This window comes from Lynx canadensis, chromosome E3 (genome assembly GCF_007474595.2).
Source record: "Lynx canadensis isolate LIC74 chromosome E3, mLynCan4.pri.v2, whole genome shotgun sequence".
Classification (NCBI taxonomy): Eukaryota; Metazoa; Chordata; class Mammalia; order Carnivora; family Felidae; genus Lynx; species Lynx canadensis.
Genome location: NC_044318.1, coordinates 39288524 through 39312425, shown reverse-complemented (window position 1 = coordinate 39312425; position 23902 = coordinate 39288524). Strand labels below are relative to the sequence as shown.

At 59.8% G+C, this 23902-nt stretch overlaps 1 protein-coding gene across 1 annotated transcript in view; it reads left to right on the top strand.

Moving 5' to 3' along the window:
* Positions 1-23902, top strand: part of LOC115503927 (kinesin-like protein KIF19) — a 44609-nt gene that overhangs the window by 10409 nt on the left and 10298 nt on the right. Inside the window, exons 8-20 of the mRNA XM_032591589.1 lie at positions 767-919; positions 1507-1629; positions 4408-4542; positions 8724-8751; positions 9895-10072; positions 10816-10944; positions 11243-11420; positions 13389-13659; positions 14055-14176; positions 15740-15931; positions 16400-16488; positions 16743-16806; positions 20308-20670. Coding sequence (XP_032447480.1) covers positions 767-919; positions 1507-1629; positions 4408-4542; positions 8724-8751; positions 9895-10072; positions 10816-10944; positions 11243-11420; positions 13389-13659; positions 14055-14176; positions 15740-15931; positions 16400-16488; positions 16743-16806; positions 20308-20670 — 2025 coding nt within the window. The remainder of the gene's footprint in view (positions 1-766; positions 920-1506; positions 1630-4407; positions 4543-8723; positions 8752-9894; positions 10073-10815; positions 10945-11242; positions 11421-13388; positions 13660-14054; positions 14177-15739; positions 15932-16399; positions 16489-16742; positions 16807-20307; positions 20671-23902) is intronic.

The window sequence follows — 23902 nt, the reverse complement described above, 5'->3', positions numbered from 1 at the left end:
CACGTTCCGCACTGAATCCTCACTTTAATCCCTGTGAAGTTGGAAGATTGCCCCTTCTGGCAAATAAGGAAGCTGGGACAGACTGGGGGAAGTGTCAGAGATTCTCAGACCGTGCTGTCAGTTGGCTTCCCGTGCCTTTAAGGAGGAGATGTTCTTTCCCCCTGGTTTCACATGTACTAGAAACACAGTGCAGAAAATGTGGAAAATAGAGATAAGGGGAAGAAAAGGAGAGTCCCCGTGGTGCTTGCTCTGGGAGGTGCTCATGCTGCACCTTCACGCGGGCAGCACCTGCTGTGGGCCAGGTGGTGCCGGGGTCCCGGGCCACCGTGGAGCCTGGGGGGTCCAGTGGAGAGCGGCTAGGAAGATGTTAAGTGCGTAAAGGAGCACGGCGGCTGCCAGGGAAGTCACATGATGAAGGAAATTGGGTGCGAGGCCGGCCACCACGGCCCCCCGCTTCAGAGAGTGAGGTCAGGGGTGCCCCTGCAGGAGGGGAAGGACAGGGAGGTTCCGGCATGGGGGGCGCCCACGTAAACCCGCACGCTCGTCTGTTTCTCGTCAGAGTGGGGTTGTCGTGCACAGATCACCCATTTCTCATCTCGTTTGCTCACTGGAGGGCATGTTGGCTTGGCCACACCCCTCCCTGGACACTTAGGGCTCCACGCAGAGTCCCGGCACCCACCTCCGGGCCCCAGGCTGTCAGGGGAGCAGAGGTGCCCGGATGGGACGGGGTCAGTGCACCATGCGGACCTCGTCCCCTCCCACCCAGGCCCAAAACCGCGGCAAGAGGAGGAAGGAAGGCGCCCACATCAACCGCTCCCTGCTGGCGCTGGGCAACTGCATCAACGCGCTCAGCGAGAAAGGCGGCAGCCGGGCGCAGTACGTGAACTTCCGGGACAGCAAGCTCACGCGCCTGCTGAAGGTACGGCTGCGGTAGCCGCCTGCATCATCTGGGGCTTCTCTGCCGGGAGGGAGGCCCAGACCTGGCTCCGAGGACCCCTCCAGGAACCCCCGAAGGCAGGAGAATGCTGTAGACACCGTTGCTAGTCACTGCCTGAGTCCCACGCCATCCCTCCGAGTCTGGGCCAGCCAGGGGCTTGCATACTCCCAGAGACAGAGAGCTCACTACCTTACTGAGGCCGCCTGTCCCATCCTGGGCAGTCTGACATTGAGACACTGCCCTCTGTGCTGAGCTGGGTGCTGTCCTCTCTATTCCATAGCAAGAGGGTGAGTAAACAAATTGGCAAAGCAATAAATACACATCCCTGCAGGTTTGGCCTCTCTGCTCTGGTCTCATCAGAACAGAGGTCCGATGGGGTGGCCTTGGGGCAGGTCTCATTGTGTCCCTTCTGCATGTCCCCTCCCCGAGCACCAAGCCCTTGGTCCTGCCATCACCTGCTTCCCTCAGGGTTTGGAGCAGGAACCTCAGAGGGAGGGTCCAGGCAGGCCTGGGACGGGCACTGGAGGGCCTCTTCCCATCACCCCCAACTCAGACCCTCTGCTGAGCAGGACGCCCTGGGAGGGAACAGCCGGACCGTGATGATCGCGCACATCAGCCCGGCCAGCACGCACTTCGAGGAGTCTCGGACCACCCTGCTGTATGCCTACAGGGCAAAGAACATCAAGACGAGGGTGAGGCCCCCCCCCCGTTCCACATCTGCTCCCCCACTGGCCAAATTCTCACTCCGGGCTCCCTCTGGAACCTCCCTTCCACCCCAGGGCTCCTGGCGGCCCTGGGCTTGTGGCCGCCTGACTCCAGCCTCTGCCGCCACCTTTACGGGGCTTCCCCAGGAGGATCTCATCTCAAGAGCCTTTACTTAACCTGCAAAGACCCTTTTCCCAAATGAGGCCCCATTCGCAGGGTTCTGTGGGTTCAGGACATGAGTTGACTTAGTTGTTCGCTAGGCACCCTCTGAGCTCTTGATGTCTGGATTTATTTACCTCTTCACGCCCTCTCCCCGGGAGGGAGGCCCGTTACCCGTTGTGCAGACTGGGCAGCCCGAGCGGAGCACCGAGAGAGGCTCCCACGTTCTGCCTCCAGGGGCCACACTTTGGGCCCCTCCCCCCTCTGGCTGCAGCTGCACTCGGTGTAGAGAATCCGACTGCGGCTGCACGGGTGTTTAGTGGCACTGTGTGTGTCTAGTGGCCAGCGAGTGAAGGGGACGCTTGCGGGGATGAGCCCCGTCCCGAAGCGTGGCCACGAGCTAGGTGCCGGGATAGCGCCTACTCTCAGCCAAGCTTCGAGCACGGCAGCGGGCAAGGCCGCTGGGAACCGTGTCTCCCACACACAGATCTGTCACTTCCAGCTGTGGCCAGCGCTCTCAGTGACAGCCGTGGGGCGCGAGAAGGGAGAGTGACAGAGGAGACAGAGTGTAGGGGGTCAGTCCAGGACGCCGGGCCCCGAGTGAGGAAGAGCCCGTGGGTGTGCTCACGTAAGTGCGTGTGCCTCGTGGCCTGCTGGTTCACCCTCCAAATCACCAAAGACAAACTGGGACCCGTGTGCGTCCGAACGCTGTGTCACTGGCAAGCCCCAAAGTGCCCGTCCAAGGGGACGCGGCGACTGCTGGGCAGCTGTTACAGAAGGTGGGGTACACGCATCCGGGCAGACGGACCGCGCCCCAGCGACAACGCTGGATGAGGGAAGCAAGTAAAAGTGAGAAAATAAAGCCAGGCGGCGACACCCGGCTGGCTCAGTCGGGGGAGCATGGGACTCTTCATCTCAGGGTCGTGAGTTTGAGCCCCACGTGGGGCATGGAGCCTACTTAAAACTTGTTTTAAAAAGAATAGTAGCCCCGGTTTGATATGTTTACATAAAAAAAAAAAAAAAAAAACAAAAAACCTGTACCAAGAAACTCCCTATAGGTGTCTCTGGAAATACATTTATATGAACAGAACCACCTCCGGAGGGCACACACCCAACTGACCACAGTGGTTACCTCTGGGGAGGGCCTTTGACGGATGTTCGAATTTTCCATATTGTGCCAAATACGCATGACATAAAATTTACCATTTCAACCACTTCTGAGTGAGCAGCTCAGGGGCACCGAGCACATTCACGTGCTTTGCAGCTGTCCCCACTGTCCGGCTCCAGAACGTTCCATCTTTCCACACTGAGACCCTGTCCTGTTACACACAGACTCCCCATGCGCTCCCCCAGCCCTGGCCCCACTGTCTACTCTGTGTTTGTCTGACGACCCTGTGACCTCGTGTGACTGGGTCCCAGTGCGTGTCCTCCCGTGTCCATGAGTCTGACGACCCCAGAACCTCGAGTGAGTGGGTCCCAGTGTGTGTCCTCCCATGTCCGTGAGTCTGACAACCCCGGGACCTTGAGTGAGTGGGTCCCAGTGCGTGTCTTCCCGTGTCCGTGAGTCTGACAACCCCGGGACCTCGAGTGAGTGGGTCCCAGTGCATGTCCTCCCATGTGGTGACTCTGACAACCCCGGGACCTCAAGTGAGTGGGTCCTAGTGTGTGTCCTCCCATGTCCGTGAGTCTGATGACTCCGTGACCTCGTGTGAGTGGGTCCCAGTGCGTGTCCTCCCGTGTCCATGAGTCTGACGACCCCAGAACCTCGAGTGAGTGGGTCCCAGTGTGTGTCCTCCCATGTCCATGAGTCTGACAACCCCAGAACCTCGAGTGAATGGGTCCCAGTGCATGTCCTCCCATGTGATGACTCTGACAAGCCAGGGACATCAAGTGAGTGGGTCCTAGTGTGTGTCCTCCCGTGTCTGTGAGTCTGATGACTCCATGACCTCGTGTGAGTGGGTCCCAGTGCGTGTCCTCCCGTGTCCGTGAGTCTGACGACCCGGGGCCTTGTGGGAGTGCGTCCCAGTGTGTGTCCTTCTGTGTCTGTGAGTCTGACAACCCCGGGACCTCGAGTGAGTGGGTCCCAGTGTGTGTCCTCCCGTGTCCGTGAGTCTGACAACCCCGGGACCTCGAGTGAGTGGGTCCCAGTGCGTGTCCTCCCATGTCCGTGAGTCTGACAACCCCGGGACCTCAAGTGAGTGGGTCCCAGTGCATGTCCTTCTGTGTCCGTGAGTCTGACGACCCGGGACCTCATGGGAGTGGGTCCAGTGCGCGTCCTCCCATGTCCGTGAGTCTGACGACACTGGGACCTCGTGGGAGTGGGTCCCAGTGCGCGTCCACCCGTGTCTGTGAGTCTGACGACACTGGGACCTCGTGGGAGTGGGTCCCAGTGTGTGTCCTTCCGTGTCTTGCTGTGTCACTCAGTATCATTTCCTTGGCGTTCATCCACATGGGAGCAGGTGTCTGGGTTTCCTCTCTTTTTAAGGCTGAGTTGCATTGATCTGAATTTTCTTGACATAAATGTGCTGGTGTAGCTGTAGCATAAATATCACATAGTGGGTCCGTTCTGGCTAGGTCTGACCTCGGCCGCATGTCCCACCCACCAGGTGAAGCGCAACCTACTGAACGTGTCCTACCACATCGCACAGTACACGGACGTCATCTCCAACCTGCGCAGGGAGATCGAGCACCTCAAGTCCAAAATTGAGAAGCAGGAGGAGGAGAAGAGAGGAGAACCCGGGGTCCAGGACACACAAGGTAGGGCCGAGCTCCTGGGGCCTCCTGTGGCTTTGCCGCCCGAGCCCAGGGCACGTGGCCGTGGCCGTGGATTTCCGTCCCAGCCTGCCACGCGCTGCCTGTCGCTCCCTGGCCCGCAGAGCGCGGGGAGTGGCTGCCTCCTCTGTCTTCTCCTGATCTCTTCCTTCTTTCCTTTTCACCCTCCCACCGTTCTGTTTTTTCTTTCCTCTTAGATCAGTTTTTCTTTAAAAACACAAATCTTTCATTCCGGGATAACTAGATTTACACAGAAGTTGCAGAGATAGTACCAAGAGTTCTTCGCTTCCCCTCATGTTGGCGTCTAAATTGTTATTTATTTGTTGAGGCAAAACCACACATAACAAAATTCACCATCTTTTTTTAAAGTTAACTTATTTATTTTGACAGAGAGAGAGAGAGAGAGAGAGAGAGAGAGAGAATCCCAGGCAGTCTCCCCGCTCAGTGCGGAGCCCAACTCAGGACTCAGTCTCACGAACCGTGACATCATGACCTGAGCCGAAGTCAAGAGTCAGACGCTCAACCCACCAAGCCACCCAGGTGCCCCTAAAACTCACCGTCTGAAAGTGCACCGTTCACTGGCATTTGGCAGACCCCAAGAGTTCTGGGTTCGCCCCTCCACCTGGCCGGCCCCAAAGCAAACCCCGTGCCTGGCATGCAGTTTCTCTCTGTCCCTCTTCTCCCCCAACCTAGCTTTATTTAGGCCTCCCTTAGGGGTGAGCATATCATAGCTTTTCCATAAAATTATAAAATTAATCAGTAAGTTAAAGTAACCGTAAAAACGGCAGTAAGGAAGTCAAGTGTGCTTAGGCGTATAAACACGTGCTTACCTACCCACAGACACGTTCTTGTGGCTAATTGAGATAGGCTTTGCCATAATGAATAAAGACATTTTGAAAATCCGCAAGAAGGAATAAATGGTCTAAAACTGAGGAAGAGAACAGGCGATTCAGAGAATTCCCAGGGGCCGACAAACACGGGAAAAGATTCTTAACTGCGTTAGGAAACAGATACGCGTTGAGATAATTTTCACTTGTAGGATTGGCTAAAGTTAAAACGCCAGGTAACAGCGAGCGTATGCGATACATTGTGTAAATGGCAGCTTAAACACTCTTACTGGGAACGTGAGTCAACGTGTCTCAGCGAGGCCGGCTTGCGTCTGTTCGAACTTACAGTGCGTGGGTTCCGTGCCCCAGCCCTCTGCACCATGCAGGCGCACCTGCGTGCCGCGAGGCATGCCTCTCCCGTGCCCAGGAGGCTGTGGGACCCTAAGGTGCCCATCGGAAGGGGCATCCCCCACTGTGGTTAGGGAGGGTGGCTAGGCCAGTCTGTGCAGCCGGGCCCCTCGAGGGTGCGTCACTGGGTGGCCATGAAAGAGTAGCGGCCCTCCGATCCCCTTCACCCACCGGAAATCCCACATGTGTCTCTACATACACGTTCCGGTACAAAACCCCGCAGGGAATGATCCGGAAGGGCACACATCAAAACGGCAGCCGTGGTTTTCTGTGGGTGGGGATCGGGGATTTGGGGGGTGGAGACCAGATGACAAAGAGGGTCTTCAGTCTTGACCTATTATTTGAATTTTTCTGATAAAAACAATGTCCCGTGTTGCTTGTGTAAATACCGCGAATTATAAAATCATAGTACTATGTGTTCACCACGCACAACTTGCTGAATACGGCAAAGCACGGGAGGAAAACAGAACTCAGCGACAGGCCCGCAGCTTGCAGCTGGTTCTGTCCGGTCTCTTCAGGAGATGAGCACGTGCGCCCACTGCCCCACGTGCCCCCAGTGCCCCACACGCACCCACCGCCCCACGTGGGGGGGTCATGCTCTTTACGTACCGGTTGAGGGCCTGCGATGGAAAGGGTGCCCTTCTCAGTGAGGTCCAGATGGCCCTGTCCTCAAGCAGCGTGCACTCTCACGGGAGGGAGACAGCAATGATCGGGTGGAGGTGTGAGACCGAGAAGCCGGGTGGGGTCGGAGTTGGAGGGGAGGAGGCCACGTGAGCTCGGCCACGTATCAGGGCCTTTCTGAGGAGGCAGCGTCTCGCCGTGCGAAGGAACGAGCCACACACAGACCGGGGGCTGAGCCTTCTGGCCGAGGGGACAGCATGTGTAAAGGGCCTGGGGCAGAGAGCAGGCCGGTGTGGTGGCGCGGGGGCGGAGGTGTGGTGGGGATGAGGCTGGAGAGATGGGCAGGCTGGTGCTGAATGGGGCCTGGGCTTATGCTGAGGGTTGGCATCCGGGGAGGCCCGGCAGGGCGTGGGCAGCAGAGCAGAGTTAGGGGCCCCCTTGAGATGCACAGTCGTAAGTGGAAGGGAGACCAGGCGACAGAGCGGTTTGCCTCAGTGCGCTGCCGGGGAGGAGGGTTCTCCACGGTTGCGGGTTAGCCCTGCGAACGTGGCAGGACTTGAGGGGAGGCCCAGGGCGACCACCACGGTCTCCCGTGAGCGCCAAGGAAAGGAGAGTGCCAAGGAAAGGTTGAAAATGCTCACAGTCCGTGATGGGATTTCCAGCACTCGTGGGGGAGAAGGGCCGGCAGGGAGGGGCAGAGCCCCCAGGCTGCAGCTACGCCTGTGACCCAGCCTGGGGACCCCTGTCAGGAGTCAGGAGCGCCTGAGAGGATTCAGGAATCACCAAGAATAAGGAGAGAGCAGTGCTGAGGAGAAACTGCCAGACTGAGCGTGGATGTCATCCCTGGAGAAGGGTCAGTGGCATCTGGGAGGCCCTGGTGAGAGGGTGTGTTGATTTCTGCTCCTGTCTTCTGTCCTCTCCTTCCTCACACCAGCTGTGGGTTTCTCCTTCCTTTCCTGGTTCCCTGAGGTCACTGCCATCGTTTTGCTGTGTACCTGTGTGGGTGGTGTTTCCCAGAGAGGGACACGGGATTTGTGTGCGTGCATAGTATGGGGCAGGGGCGTGGCTTAGTGCCTTTATACAAACAGCACCAGCCTATAGCTGTGCCTAGTGTCTCTCCTCCAGGATGTGTCCTGGGCCCGCCCATAAGTGCAAATGGGTCTGCGCCTTCTAACAGAGCGGTGCACAGGAAGGACACACGAGAGTTCGCAGTACCTCGTCCCTTTTGATGGGCACTTGGGGGCTTTCCGGTTATGTAGCCTCGCTGAGCACACGGCACCTGTTTCTCTCCGGTGATTCGGAGGTTTGGGTTTCTGTTGGAGCAAGAGGATGAGGGAAGTGTGCAAACAAGAGGGGCTGTTGTTGATGGCAGCTGAGTCCCAAGGGGCCAGCGGAGGGTGTTGAGGGCAGCTGAGTCCCAAGGGCCAGCAGAGGGTGTTGATGGCAGCTGAATCCCAGGGGGCCAGCGGAGGGTTGGGGGGCCAGTGAGGGTGGAGGACAGGGTTGTTGTGGAGAATTTGCAAAGCCAGGTGGTGGCCAGGATGCTTGGGCTTCGTTGGGGTCGGGGGTCAACAGGATGCATGGTGAGAGAGCCTTCATCCTGATGGCCTCTTAATTATTGGGGCTGGTCCTAGGTGGTCTGTAGTGGGGAGACAGGCAGTGTCCTGAGGGGTGGTGATCTCACGATGAGCCCTGAGGGCACCACAGGCTTCCCTTGGGTCCTGCTCTGCCATGCCTGGGCAGCAGTGGGACCCTGGTGTGCACAGCTTTGCCAGGATCATTATGAGCATTTCCAGGATACCAAGTACTCCCCAGAAACCTTGGTTCGGTCATCTGGCTGCATTGTGCATTTCACCCATCTCTGATCGCTTGACATTGAGGGAAAAGGTGCCCCTTGACCACTGCCCTTGGGTCAGAGGAACAGACTGCATGCGTCCAGAGTGGAGCTCCCAGTGGGGCAGTCAGGGACTACCATCAATTAGTCATAAACAGCCATTAGGTAGGAAATTACATGGAAACAAAAAAGACAAAACTGGTTTGTTCTGCGGAACTTACGTTCTAGCAGGAAAGGGAGATGTCAAACATCTATCACAAAATGTTCATCAATTATCGATATGCAGAGGACTGTGAAGGAGAAGGTGTGATGTTATCAGAACAAGTGGCAGGTGGACCCAGATTGAGAATCTGGGACGGTTTCCCTGAGGAAGTGAGGTATGAGCTCAGATGGCTAGCCCAGTCACACCCCTCCTTGGATTCCTGAGACTCAAATCCAGGTAACCCGACCCCAAACCAAGCAGGGAGACCATCTAAATCATCTACCCAGTTATCTATCTATTCATCCCTTCATCCGTCCATCAATCAATCATTTACTCACCCATTCATCCCTCCATGATCTAGTCATCCATCCATCCATCCATCCACCCATCCGTTATTCACCTGTCCATCCATCTTTCCATCCTTTCATTATTCACCCATCCATCTCTCCATCCATCCTTCCATCCATCCATTATTCACCTGTCCATCCATCTTTCCATCCATCCATCCATCTTTCCATCCATCCATTATTCACCTGTCCATCCATCTTTCCATCCATACATCCATCTTTCCATCCATCCATCCGTCTTTCCATCCATCCATCCATCCATCCATGAATCCATTATTCACCTATCTATCCATCTCTCCATCCATCCATCCACTCCAACCATCCATGAATCCTTTATTCACCTATCCATCCATCTCTCCATCTATCCACTCCATCCATCCATCCATCATTCACCCATCCATCCATCTCTCCATCTCTCCATCCATCCATCCATCCATCCATCTCTCCATCCATCCATTCCATCCATCCATCCATCCATCCATCCATTATTCACCTATCCATCCATCTCTCCATCCATCCATTATTCACCCATCCATCTCTCCATCCATCCATCCATCCATCCATCCATCCATCTATGAATCCATTATTCACCTATCCATCCATCTCTCCATCCATTCATCCATCCACTCCATCCATCCATTATTCACCCATCCATCCATCCACTCCATCCATCCATCCACTCCATCCATCCATCCATCCACTCCATCCATCCATCCATCATCTATTCATCCATCCACCCATCCTTTATGTACCCATCCATTTACCCATTCGTCATTCACTTACCCATTCATCCATCTATCCATGCATGCATGTATCCATTATTCACCCATCCATCATCCATCCTTTACCCACCCATCCACTCATCCACCCATCTATCACTTATCCATCCTTCCATCCATCCATCCATCCATAAATCCATCCATCCCTCAGCCACCCAGCCATCCATCCATCCATCCATCCATCCAAACATGTGTATAGAGCTCCTCCACAGGCCAGACCCTGTGTTGGTAGGCAGGCACGGAGTTCAACCCTGGCTTACGTGTCACTGCTCCTGGTGCAGCTGGCTCTCTTCCTGCCCCCAGTCAGGATCCCCTCACACGATGGAGAGGAGGATAGCTGCCGGCAGATGAACAAGATCCGGGCGCAGCTCGTTGGGGCCTTCAAGGAGCAGTTGGAGATGCGGCGCAGCCTGGTGGAACTGGAGAACACCAACATAGAGCTGCACGTTGACATGTCCCGCCACCTGCTGACCATTGCAGAGTGAGTGTGCCCACTTAGCCAGGTCCTGGGCACCATCCATCCCTATGGGGCAGGGAGGCCAGAGGGGCCACTGGTGGGAGCTCCTGTTTTGCCATCGTCGCCTCTCTCTACTGCCTGCAGGCCCCCAGCAGGGACTTTGGTGAAGGTGGCCCTCTCTTCCCAGGCAGGACTCCTGGCCCAGTCCATCCCTGCTCTCCTGCCCCCCGGGGCGAAGCCGGGCCGGGTGGGAGCAGGCTTCCAGGTCCCTTCGGTTTCTTTGTCTTAGGCTGGAATCCCGAGCCAGCCTGGCAGGTTAGGGTCAAGCCCATTTTACAGCAGAGGATTTTGAGGCTCAGAGGGGATGTGGGTTTGCCCAAGGCCGCACAGTCACGAGGCCAGGATGCCTCTACCATTGCACACACCTGCTACTCGTACCTGCTGTGAGTAGCCTGACCACGTGTGGAGGGGCTGATCATGTAAGTTGTCATCCAGAGCGGGACACGTTTGAGAGGAGAAGGCGCTGCTTACAATAGCGTGCTGGCACTGCCCTGGACAAACCGGGACACCCGGCTCCCTGCCTGCAGGAGCTTCAACTCAGCCCTGGGGTCCCGGTCCGATTCTTGTCCCTTCCTCCCAGCATTTGTCCTCCTCCTCCCCCTGCTGCTTCCTCCTTGTTTGTTTTCTAACTTACACAAACGGTGTGATGCCCGCACTGGAGGGATTTTGGTAGCGGGAAACACTCTCCGTCCCTCTGTTGGTCCCAGCCCCGCTCCTCCCTTCCTTCGGTTCCCCACGGTGCCCGTGGCAGTTCAGACCCGGCCTGGTGCCCTGTTGTGCACCTTTGAGGTTTTGCCCTGCGAGGGGGCCATCGCAGCTAGCCCTCAGAGCCCCAGGTGTGCTGTCGCCTGCCAGCCACGTTCTAAGGCCGAGGTCACCCAGGCAGCCTTGGGGCAGAGCCAGGGTGGGGGTGGCGGGCCGGCTGCAGGGTCCTGTGCTTAATTGCTACAATCCTGCATAGCGCTCACGGCTTCTTGATTTCCTTCCAGTTGTTGTTCACGCCTCTGTTTGTACACATAGAGGAGGTCAGGCCACAGGCCCACGTCTGTCCCACTGTCAGGTCTAGGCCTGCGGGCAGACCGGCTGGGGTGGGGGCCGGCACCCTGACCACTGCCCCTTCTGTTGCGGCCATAGCTGGGAGCGGGAGAAGGCCCAGCACCTCGTGCACAGGGACAGGACGCCGGAGGGGGACGAGGAGCCGGCAGAGGCGGACGGGGACGAGGGCGACTCCGTGGAGCCGCCTGAGGTGGCCGTGGCCAGAGAGGAGGTCAACACGCTTCTGGCTGAGCAGAGGAAAGCTGCGGCCCTCAAGGTGGGGGCAGGGGCTGTCCGTGCGCGGGCATGACCGCTGCTAATGCACGGATGGTGACCCCGTGACAACAGTCCACCGAGCAGGGCCACCCACCGCCGTCCTGTGCATGGCATCCAGGCTCAGGGCTGAGATAAACTGTCCCAAGGCCCCAGGGGGCGGGGGGACCAGTGCTGCACATGACCTGGACTGACTGCGGAGCCCCTGACCTCCCTGCTGCAGGGCTGCAGGGGTCGGTGTGCAGGATGGGCAGACCCTGGGGGACCGAGGAGCCGCGGGGCAACCCCGCCTGCCTGTCTGCACACACAGCGGGCCTCCAGCTCCGAGGGGTCCTGTGGGCAAGTGCTTCCCATGCGTGGCCTCTGGCTCATTTGTCCCCGAGTCAGGCCTGGGGCACGCGGTGCGGAGGGGGGCGGAACAAGGGACACGGCCAAAGGGAGCCCGGTTCCTCCTGGAGAAGCAAGGGCCAGCTGCTTCTCTGAGCCGCTCATGCAGTAGCTCGCATTGTCACGGTCCCGGCAGAGTAGGCACGGCTGGGGAGCCGGGAAGCGCCCTCTAGTCAGACGTCCGCGGGTGTCTTCTCTGGCAAGGGGGGAAGCGCCACGTGCTGAAAGCAGGCGGCACTTCGCTTCGAGGCTCTGCAGCCAAACCAGCATGTGTCTTCACGGGGCTGCGTGTCCCTGAGCAGTCTGGAGGCTACGTGGTGTCACTTCAGAAGCCCCCCGGCATTTAGCAATAAGAAAAATGCCTCTTGCTGAAACCATAATGTGCATCAGCAGAGAGCATGAGTTCAGGAGTCAGATTTGGATTCGGAGATGCAGCGTAGCGTGGAATTGCGAGTCCGTTCGTGAGTTAACCCACCCGTTCGAGACAAACTTACCTTTTAAGCGTCCGGTGTGGCGCCAGGCCTGGGGACGTAAAGGCACACGAGACCCTCCGCCACTGAAGCTGACCGTCTGCCGGATTCTTCCCACTGACGCCGGCAATGTGGCGCGGGGCAGCGTCGTACCGGACCCGCGGATGGGCTGCTGGGGCTGGGGGAGGGGCTGCTGGTGTCTCGGCGGCGGGGAGGACCTCAGGCAGAAGAGGAGGACCATGCCAGGCAGCCGAGCCAACTCCCCCGAAGTCGCCCCCTCCGCCTCCCGGAGAGGAAGATGTGACGGCTGGAGGAGCCTGCTTGGGCCGCACTGGGGGCTGTCAGCTGACCTGTGCCCGGGGCTGCAGTTCTGGGGGTGGGCGTGCGAGTGGGGGTTTCCCACGGTGGACACACGGCGAGGGGTGAGTCCGAGGGTGTGTTCTGAGTGTGTGTTCGTGGAAACTGTGAGGCACAGCAGGGCCAGGACACCAGGAGACGACCGCCGTTGGAAAGATAGTCTTTGCTGGCAGTTCCCAGAGGAAGGGGCACGGGATGCCCTGAGGGCCACAGGGGATGCCCCAGGGCCAGTCAGGAGGCAGAGGGAGGCGGTGCTTGGGCGAGAGCCTCACTGTGGTTTCTGCGCGAAGGAGCGGGCGAGGCGGGGCAAGTAGGCTGAGGACCCACCAGTCTGGGTGATTCCAGTGGGCTCCAGGGCATGGGGGCTGTCCCGGCTGTCTGGTCCCTGGGGGTTAGGACTGGGGGACAGTGGCCCAGAGTGTGAGGGCCCCACGGAGGAGGGGGTCGGGGTGCGGGCTCTGGGTTGACTGGTCTGCATCTGAGAAGTGTGCTCCTGGGTGAGGGGTTTAGGACCCTCAGGAATTGGCTGGCCCTGGGAAGGGCAGTCCCTCCAGGGACGGCCAGGGCCCAGGTGGGAAAGCATCAGGACACAGAAAAGAAAGGACACGGTAAACGCAGGCGATGGCCGCGCGTCCCCGGGCCCGATCGGTCACCCGGTGTCTCCCTGAGTTCGATCCGCGAAGCGGAGCCCGCAAGAGCGAGCGGACCTGGGAGCCGAGCCCCGGGCCCCTGCCCTGAACGCCCGGTGTCTCCGCCAGGCGGGGCTGGAGCAGCGTCTGGCCAGTGCCAAGGAGAAGGCCTCGCAGCTGGAGAAGCTGCTGCCCGCGCAGGCCAGCAGCGAGGACCAGCGGGAGGTGTTGCGGCTGCTGTGCTGGGCCCACGAGCTGGAGGCCGAGAACACGGAGCTGCGGGCCGACGGCCTGCGCAGGAGGAGTCTGCTGTGGCAGAAGGACTTCGTGATCCAGCGCTACCACCAGCACCGGCTGCTCTGTGAGCAGCTCCTCCGGGACCAGCGGCAGCTGATCGAGGGTGAGCCCGCCCGGCCTGGCCCCGGGAAGCGTGGAGGGGGGGCGGGGCGCCGCGCGTGCTCGGGGAAGACGTGTGCCCCTTCCGGCCCGGCCCCGCTCACAGGACACTCTCCGGGATGTACAGGTCAGTGAGGAAGAGCCACGCACGGTGCGCGTGCTATGCGCCGTTAGCGTAAGAAATCCGTGCGCGCAAGAAATCCGTCCACGCACGCACGGTGCACAGACCACCCACTGGGGAGTGCCGGGGGGGGGGGGGCACCGCCCGGAAAACCCACCGTCCGGAAAATCCGCCTTTATCGGGTTGGAGTATCTGCCTCCAGGTTCCGAGGAAAGAGGACGCTGTCCTTCCGGCAAGTAGGGACGCGTGCCCGCCCCCGCTCTCCCCGGCCCCTGCAGGTGGCGGCCTCGCGGTGCCCGAGTCCCTGGACGAGCGGTACGGTCTGATCCTGCGGGAGCTGGGTGCGGGCTCGCTGAACCGGCTGCTGCTGCTGCACTCGGTCATGTCGAGCTCCCTGCGGGTGAGTGCGCCTGGGGGCTCAGGCCAGTGCTCGCTGTCCCCTCCTGCGCGCCCCGGCCCCGTGAGGGGACTGACCCCGAGGTGGGAAGAGGACACCTGGGAACCCCCCTCCCCGCCCCCCCCGCAGCAGGTGCTGGGGCCAGCGGCGCTGGGCAGGCCGAGCCAGTGGCAAGGGTGCAGGGTTTCGGGGAGGCTGGGCCCGGGGTCCTCTGTGCTGTTCACCGGCAGGCCTGGGACCCTGGACTGCTGCACACCCCATGTGGGACACAGAGGGCTGATGGGAAGGAGCCTGAGTGTGGGCTGGACCTCGGTGCCACGGGGACCCTGGGAGGGATGTGGTTTTAGGTCTTTCCTCCAGGGCGAGCCGGCAGTCCCCTGCATGGTGGATGGCGTCTGGGGCCCATCTGGGGACTCCCTAGAGAGGAAGGCCGGGGAGGGGGCTCTGCATTCATTTGCCACACCAGTCCTGTTTCCTGGCTCTCCCCCTGCCCTGAGCTAGGTAGGGCCCCTCGGCTGCGCCTTCCTAGGAGAGAGGCCAAGGGCTCCCCGGGCTTGGGGCAGGGTGGGTGAGGGGCAGGAGCCCACGCGTGTGGATCTGACTGCCCGTAAAGGTGCTTCTCGCCCCCGATCAGAGGTCCCAGGTACCCACATTGTGCCGAGAGCTCCCCGGTTCCCCGGCTCTGCTGGCTCAGTTCCCACACAGCCCTCTGGTTCCCCGCTCATGCTACTGCTGTGGGACCTCCTCCCCACCCTTCCGCCTGTCCTATAGTATATGTCAGGGTCCCCAAGACCACCGTCGGGTTCCCTTCCCTAGAGGGACTCCCAGAGCTCAGAGAAAGCGTTATACCAAACCGGAACTCTGTCCCCATTAAACCCTCATGCCCTAGCCCCGGCTCCACCGTCTACTCTCTGTCTCTGTGGATTCGACCACTCCGGGGACCATATAGCGCTTGTCCTTTCGTGCCAGGCTTACTTCACTGAGCACGACGCCCTCGTCCATCCATGGGGGAGCAGGTGTCCGAATGTCCTTCCTCTCTGAGGCTGAGTGCCATCGTGCTGTGTGCGGCCGGACCACACTGTGTTTATCCAGTCACCCGCTGATGGACTTGGGTGCTTGCACCCCTTGGCTCTTGTGAACATGCTACCGTGAACACGGGTGTAGATGAATCTGCTCTCCGTCCTTGGGGTGGACGCCCAGAAGTGGGATTTCTGGGTCACCTGAGTCCTCTGTGTGTCTTCTCAAGGGCCTGCAGGCTTTGGAGGGCTCTCCGACAGGCGTCTGGCTTGTGCACCACTTTTGCTCCAGGGTCAAGGCTGTGCCCTGGCGGTCCCTGGCACTCGCCCTTGCACAGAGCCTCCTTTCTGTGTCTGTGCTGGGGAGGGCCAGCCGGAAGTGAGCTGGCAGGCTGGGTCGCGGGCCTCCCTGCTGGCTGGTTTCCTTCCAGTGATGGTGGCCAGCGGGAAAGGGACCTCTCTGCGGCCCCTCGGGGATCTCTGCTTGCTGACATGGCTTGCCTGTGTCTGTGGTCCATGCGGCCTCCCCCAGCTCCCTGTCTGTCCCCAGGACGGCTTGGTTCTGAATAAGTCCCCCGCGCCGCAGGAGGAGACTAGCTGGGACTGGCCAGACGACAGGAAGGACCTCCCGTGGGGTGCCCAGTTTGAACTGCCGCTGATGCTGCTGGAGGAGGACAGGTACCCGATTCTTCCCTCTCGCGACCCCGCATCACTGCGCCCTCGCGCCCGGCTGTGGAGTGTGGTGGGAGGACTGGGGGCCGGCCCAGGATCGTGGCCCCGGCGTCGCCTCTCGTGGAGTATGTCGATATCCCTTCCTTGTAGGGTTAGGACGAGTGAGCGTGTCCTAGGAGGTGCTCACCTAGGTTGGGGAGTTTGGTGCCGTTTTGACACACACTTTTTGCTCAACATCAGCCTCCTGGTGCTACCGCCAATGCTTCTATCCTGTCCTCTGTCGACTCGTTGCTTTGGTATCTTCTAGCACCCGAGACAGACTCGTAGACCGAGCACTCCCAGACTTCCCTCGTGTTAATGGTTAGCGTCTTGCCAGCGTGTGTCACGGGCCTTAGCCAGCTCGGGCTGCTTCACACAACGTCACGGACGGGGGGGCGCAGGCCACAGGGCATTTGCTTCCACAGTCCTGGAGGCTGGGTGTCCGAAATGCCAGGGCTGGCGGGTAGACTTCTGGTGAGGACCGTCTTCCTGGCTGCAGGTGGCCGCCCCCGTGCTGCGTGCTCACGTGGAGGAGGCCTCGCCCCCCTCTCGCAAGGACACGGTCCCCTGCCGTCTGGGTCCCACTCGGTGAGCCCATTCAGCCGCTATCACCTCCCGACGACTGCACTCCAGGCGGTTGCACCAGGGGTCAAGGCTTCCACGTGGGAACCTGGGGAGGGCACATGCACTGTGTCACAGACGTTGTGACATAGGTCATATGCTTTAAATCTGGGACACCTCCCTCCATAACCACCATCCCCGAATTACTGCTGCTTCCTACCTAGAGTTACATCTCTCCAGTTTTGCCCCAAATACCTTTGCAGCCGGTTTGTCTAAAGCAGGAGCAGTGAAGGCCCAGACGCCGTGTTTGGCCGCAGTGCCCAGGCTGAGGCTGTGCCCTTTGGGGTAGCGAAGTCACCAGGGCTCCAACCTCGGTGCGTGCGTGCCTATCTGTGCGCGTGTGCACACGGTGCATTTATACGCACATGTGTGTATGCATGTGCGCACATACACATGGATGTGCTCGTTTGTGTATTTTTATGCGTGCAAGTGTGTGTGCGTGTGTGTATGTGTGAGTTTTATGTGGGTGCACATGTGTGCACGTATGTTCGCGTATGTGTGTGTGCATATAAAAACAAGGTGCCCCATCCCTCGGTCAAGACTAGACACGTCTCCCACCTGCCCCTGGGCCCACACCCGCCCGAACCTGCTCCTCGGCCCCCTGATTAGGGAAGGCAAGTGTCGATCCCACCTTGAGACGGGGTTCACTGTAGATCGGTTGCAAAGGAAGCCTGGGGCCCCCCACCTCCCATCCTCAGCCTAGAGAGGAAGGGGCCGTGCCTCGCCTCGTGCAGGCCGTACCTGCAGCCACAGCCCAGACCGTGGCGAGACAGCAGGCCGAGCCATCTGCAGGCCGTGAGCTGGAACGCTGGCGTCATGCAGACGGCACGAAGGAGCTCTGTGTCCCTGCACACGGGTGGGGCTGGTGCTACCCGAGGCCTCTCCTACGGCACCTGAGCCGGTTCCCGTGGCAGTGGCTGAGGCCCAGCACCTGTGCCCTCCCGGGGTTGAGGCCCTGGGGCCCTGCCCGTGGGCAGCTGGCAGCCGGCCCCCCAAGCCAGACCGACCAGAGCTTGGTTCCTGGCTGTGCCGGTCACCCACACCATGGTACTGGGCACGTGACTGGCCACCCTGGGCCTCAGGTGCCCCGTCTCTACATGGGGCCAACAGTGACCTCCCTGCAGGGCTGCACGTGTCGGGCGTGGTGGGGACACGGCAGATAGAGCTGCCATTACAAGGAGGACCGAATGCCAGGGGGTGGGGCCAGGAGGCCTCTCACCTCAGTGGGGCTCCTGTACAGGAGCCGGGCTTCTCCCCGGGCTCTTACACTTTCCAGTTGCCGCTGGTCCAGACTCAATGCTTTCGGCTGTGAGTAACGGAATTCTCAGTGAGATTGGTCCAATGTAAAGAGGTGTCTGTTGTCTGAGAGTCTGGAGGATGAGTGGACTCGGGGCCATTGTTTAAATGACTCGATGATGCCCACGTCCCTGGCACGTAAATGATGTCTCCCCTTGTGGTCAAAGAGGCTGCCACAGCTCCATAGATCACACCTTCATATAACCACACCTAAACACGGAAGGGAGAGTGGGCTGGCCTTGCTTTTTTATCTGGGAGAAAAGTCCCTTTGAGAACCTTCCCCAGTAGATGTCACTAAGTCCGTCAATCACCTGCTCTCTCCTGGGCCAGTTCCCTACAGAAAAGGGAAAGGAGGACCCTAACCGGCATGGAGCGGTCACGACCCATGTCTCCAGGCTGGACACATTGTCACGCGGAGTAACACGGGGGCTTGTTGCACAAGCAGAGGGGTGGCTGTTGGGGAGGGGAGCAGAGTATCGGCCAAACCTCACCACATACTGACTGAGCGCTTGTGCAGGGCACTAAGAAGAGAACGAGACGGACGTAGTCTCTATCCTACGAGGGGCAGGTGGGGAGAGGGTACAGGCTGCTCCCTGACCCAAGAGGCCTCTCATGGCCACGTGCCAAGTCTGGAGCTGGCGTAGGAAGCATTACTGCCCAAGTCAGGTGTGGCCTCGGCGACAGGGTCCCCGCTGCTCCGGGTCTCATTCCACCGGTGGAAGCAGGTTTGCAGGGCCCAGCGCCTTGCCCGAGGTTCACCGTGAGGAAGTGGGGGCGCAGGAGGGCAGGCCAAGCGTTCGTCTCTGGTTTGGACTCTGGCCGCGGTGCTAGGCAGCCCTGTGCCCTCCTGACAGCACCCAGAGGCCTCGCTGGCTCACGTGGTGCTTAAACACCTTGTCATCCAGCTAGCGGTCTACCCAGTGGCTCGAGTTATCAGTGTCCCGGTTTCACCGATGAGACAGCAGAGGTCAGGAGCCCAAGGCCACTCGCCAGGGAGCCTGGGCTTGATGCGGGATGCTCTGTTCTTACAGTCACGGGTGACCTGACCTGACGGAAGGTGAGGACACCCTGTTCTTTCAGAGTAGACACGGTAGGACCGGGGAAAGTTCTGGCTGGAAGTTGTCAGAGGTCCCTTCCCCTTCCAACAGCCGAAGTCTTCCACACAAGGTCTTGGGCAAACTCCTGTGTCTCTGTCCCACCCTCTTCTCCTTGCTGGGCCTCGGATGTGCCGAGCTGGCCCCTGCCCCAGGGCCTTGGCCCATGCTGTTCCCCCCTGTTCCTCCTACCTGGCAAGGTCTTCTGCCAGAGCTCGGCACAGCTCTTTCGTTGCCATTCTTTGGGCCTGAGCTTAGATGTTTCCTCCTGTTCCATTTCTACCGCAGCGGATCTAACGCCAGCTGGGTGTGCCGCAGTTCAATTCTGGCACGATCACGCCGAGTTGGCGTCAGACCCCACCAGTTAGGGCCTCCGTCCCCCACGAGATTGTCCCCGTGTCAGAAGCCAGCTGCAGTGGAGTCCCCGGGCCACGTGCGCTTCTGTCCAGCTGACCACAACTTCGGGGGGTCCTGTGGCCCCCCTCAGGTTCCGCAAGGACCCAGAGCTCAGACTCCCGGCGTGGCCCCGGAACGCAGCAGTGTGCAGATGCCGCTTGCCCTGGCCTGACGTGGGCCGCGGCGTCCTGGGGTTCAGTCTCCGCTCTCCTCGGCTGGAGGCAGGGCCGAGGGGCCCTGGCAGCTGGCTCAGCTGCTGCCTCTGTGTGTCCCCCACAGCGGTGGCTACACGTCGTCGCAAGCCACGCCATCGAAAACGCTGGGAAAGCAGGATTCCCTTCTCCCTCTGCCATCCCTCCGCATCCTGCTACCGTCTCCGGCTCACGAGGTTGGTGTGCGGCCCTAACCAGGGCCTGGGCTCCCGGGAGGCCTCTCCTGCCCCCGCAGAGCTGGGGGGTGGGGGGGGGCACAGCTATCAGGAATGTCTTTGGCAGATGGCGGGGGCTTGGGGGAAGGGAAAGCCTGTGAGTATTCACACCTTAGTAGTTTGGGGCCTTTCCTGTGAACCGTCTTTAAGAGGCCGCTAGTCTCATCATGATTACTAGTAATAGCGTGAGTGGTCATACTCTGGGTCACTGTCCCCGGGGCGGGGGGGGTGGGGGAGGATGCCCCTGCCCCACAGGGAGCCCTCCGCCCTGGCTGGAGTGCTGGGAAGTTCAGGTCCCCAGGAAAAGCCCCACCCGTGACTGTGGGTGGTATGTAAGTACCTGGGGCCCCTTGGCCCCTGGGTGTGGTGACCCACTCCCCCAGGGTGTCCGGGCCCAGGGACTGGCTTCATCCACCTTCCTGGGCCCTCCTCCCATGGCCAGAAACCTTTCCCCCCGTACCACTTGCCTCCAATCACAGACTCTGAGTCTGCTTCTGGGGGTCCAACGTGGGGCGGGCCAACAGGGTGGCCCAGTGACGTCTGACCGTCGCTGATGCTGGTTTCCTGCGGCAGGCAGGCCCCCTGAGCGTGAAGAATTTGGTCTCCAAGCTGGGCGCCCCCGCTGGCCTGGACCTGGGTGCCTCGCGGATGGCAGCGGAGGCCGGCGGCCCGGCCCTGAGCGCTCAGACCCTCAAGGAGATGGCCATGAGCACCAAGAGCATCGCTCTCATCGCGGCCACCCGGCGCTCCAAGGCGCAGGACCGCGAGGGTGGCAGCGGCCGCTCCTCCCTCCACCTTCCAGAGGACATGGCCCTGGACTCCAGGGACCCGAGCCCAGCAGACAGGAGGTGGCCCCACGCCAGCCCGGGCCGGGACCGTTCTGCGGAGAAGGCCAGGGGGAAGCTGTCACCCTCCCTCACCTGGAGCGTGCAGACGGTGGGTGCACGCTGGCTGGCTCCCAGGGTCCCGGGGTCCAGCTGGGACGGCAGAGCGGGAGCGTCATGGTGGACGGAGGAGGGCCCCAGGTGCAGAGGAGGCAGAGGGAGACCCCCCGCACCCCCACCACCCTTCCTCATCAGAAGCCGCGTGCGTGTCTTCCCTGGGTACCGCCTTCTGATCTCGGGTCCTTCCTTAACGTCGTTTCATGAACTCTCAAGTGCCTTCACGGTATTTGCATTTTCACCTTAAGAGGGTACCTTGCTTGGTTCTAACACATGCACTAAACGGTAACAGGGTCGCGAAGCACTGTCCACCGTGAGGCGTCCCTCTCCTGCCAGAGCCCGGCACCAGGCCTGGGAGCATGGCCCTCCTCCGACACCTGCGGGGGGATGAACTCCTTACGCAGCCCCGTTTCGTGGACACTTAGGTTGTCTGCTCCCTGTTCCGTGGCCACGTGGCTGTCTTTCATTTCTGGCCACTACCCATGATGCTTCGCTGTCCCTCTGTGGGTAGTGCTGTTCATTCCCAGTTACTTTCTCGGGGTACTGGGCAGTGTTGACCTGTGGAAAGCCTCAGCCCCACGTAGGCAAAATCCAGCACTCAGTAGAGTGCCACACCGACCATGCGCCGACCGCTCGCTGACCACACTGACCGCCCACTGACCACACTGGTCACTCGCTGCTCACACCAACCACACTGACCACACCGGCCGCTCACTGACCACTCCGATCACTCACTGACCACACTGACCACACCACTCCGACCACTCACTGACCACACTGACCACTTGCTGACCACACTGACCACACCGGCCGCTCACTGACCACACCAACCACTTGCTGACCACACTGACCACACCGACTGCCCACTGACCACACTGGTCACTCGCTGCTCACACCAACCACACTGACCACACCGGCCGCTCACTGACCACTCCGACCACTCACTGACCACACTGACCACTTGCTGACCACACTGACCACACCGGCCGCTCACTGACCACACCAACCACTTGCTGACCACACTGACCACACCGACTGCCCACTGACCACACTGGTCATTCGCTGCTCACACCAACCACACTGACCACACCGGCCGCTCACTGACCACACCGACCACACACTGACCACACCACACCGACCACACTGACCACCCACTGACCACACTGACCACTTGCTGACCACACTGACCACACCGGCCGCTCACTGACCACACCGACCGCTCACTGACTGCCCACTGACCACACTGACCGCCCACTGACCACTTGCTGACCACACTGACCACACCAACTGCCCACTGACCACACTGACTGCTTGCTGACCACACTGGCCACTCACTGACCACACTGACCACTCGCTGACCACACTGGTCACTCGCTGGTCACACCAATCACACTGACCACACCGGCCGCTCACTGACCACACCGACCACTCACTGACCACACTGACCACACCACACTGACTACCCACTGACCACACTGACCACTTGCTGACCACACTGACCACACCGACTGCCCACTGACCACACTGGCCACTCGCTGGTCAGACCAACCACACTGACCACACCGGCCACTCACTGACCACACCGACCGCTCACTGACCACACTGACCACTTGCTGACCACACTGACTGCCCACTGACCACACTGGTCACTCGCTGGTCACACCAACCACACCGGCCACTCACTGACCACACTGACCACCCACTGACCACACTGACCACACCACACCGACCATACTGACCACCCACTGACCACACTGACCACACCGACTGCCCACTGACCACATTGGCCGCTCACTGACCACACTGACCACTCGCTGACCACACTGGCCACTCACTGACCACACTGACCACTCGCTGACTACACTGACCACACCGACTGCCCACTGACCACACTGATCACTCACTGACCACACTGGCCGCTCACTGACTACGCTGATCACTCGCTGACCACACTGGCCACTCACTGACCACACTGACCTCTTGCTGACCACACTGACCACACCGACTGCCCACTGACCACACCGGCTGCTCACTGACCACGCTGATCACTCACTGACCACACTGACCGCTCGCTGACCACACTGACCACTCGCTGACCACACCAGCCACACTGACTGCCCACTGACTACACTGATCAGTCACTGACCACACCGGCCGCTCACTGACCACACTGACCGCTCGCTGACCACACTGACCACACTGACCGCTCATGGACCACACCGACCGCTCACTGACCACGCCGATCACTCACTGGCCAAACTGATCACTCACTGACCACAGTGCCGTGAAGTTCTTTTGCAGGGGGGAGAGGGTGTATTTGGCACAGGTTCCAGTCCGTATGGAAATGGTGTTCCCTTCACGGGGTTTCTTTCTCACCACACTTGGTCACATAAACTGGAGGAAGTGAGCAGGCCTCTCTCTGGGCAGGCTAGTGAGCAGCCGGGGGCCTGGCAGATCTCCTTCCGTCTCTGCCAGCCACAGTGGGCGTTTGCTGATTGCACTGAAACCACTCTGGCGATAGCTCAGTAGGATTAAGGGCAGGACAGCAGCAGGGGGCGGAAGGTGAGTGTATCAGTCAGGGTCCTCCAGACAAACAGAACCAATAGAATGTGCGTGCAACACAGGTGGACACACACACACACGGACACTCGTATGCACGCACGTGCGTGCACACACACACACACACACACACACGGGTTTATTACAGTTGGCTCACATAATTTATGGAGGCTGACAAATCCCAGAGCCATGGTTGGCAATTTGGAGACCAGCTTACATCCAAAGGCAAGAAAAAACCCAAAGTCCCAGTTCAAGGGTATCAGGCATAAGGAGTCTCTCTTACTCACAGGAAAGGCAGACTTTCTCTTCTAACCAGGACTTTGACTGATTGGATGAGACCTACCCATACCGCAGAGGACAATCTGCTTACTCGGTCTGTTTTTTTTAAAAACTTTTTTTTTAGTTTTTTCAATGTTTATTTATTTTTGAGTGAGAGAGAGAGCGTGAGCAGGGGAGAGGCAGAGAGAGAGGGAGACACAGAATCCGAAGCAGGCTCCAGGCTCTGAGCTGTCAGCACAGAGCCTGATGTGGGGCTTGGACCCACAAACTGCAAGATCATGACCTGAGCTGAAGTCGGACGCTCAACCGACTGAGCCACCCAGGCGCCCCACTCAGTCTATTTAAATGCTGACCATTTAAACCCCTTCCATTTGTGGGGGGGGGCACTG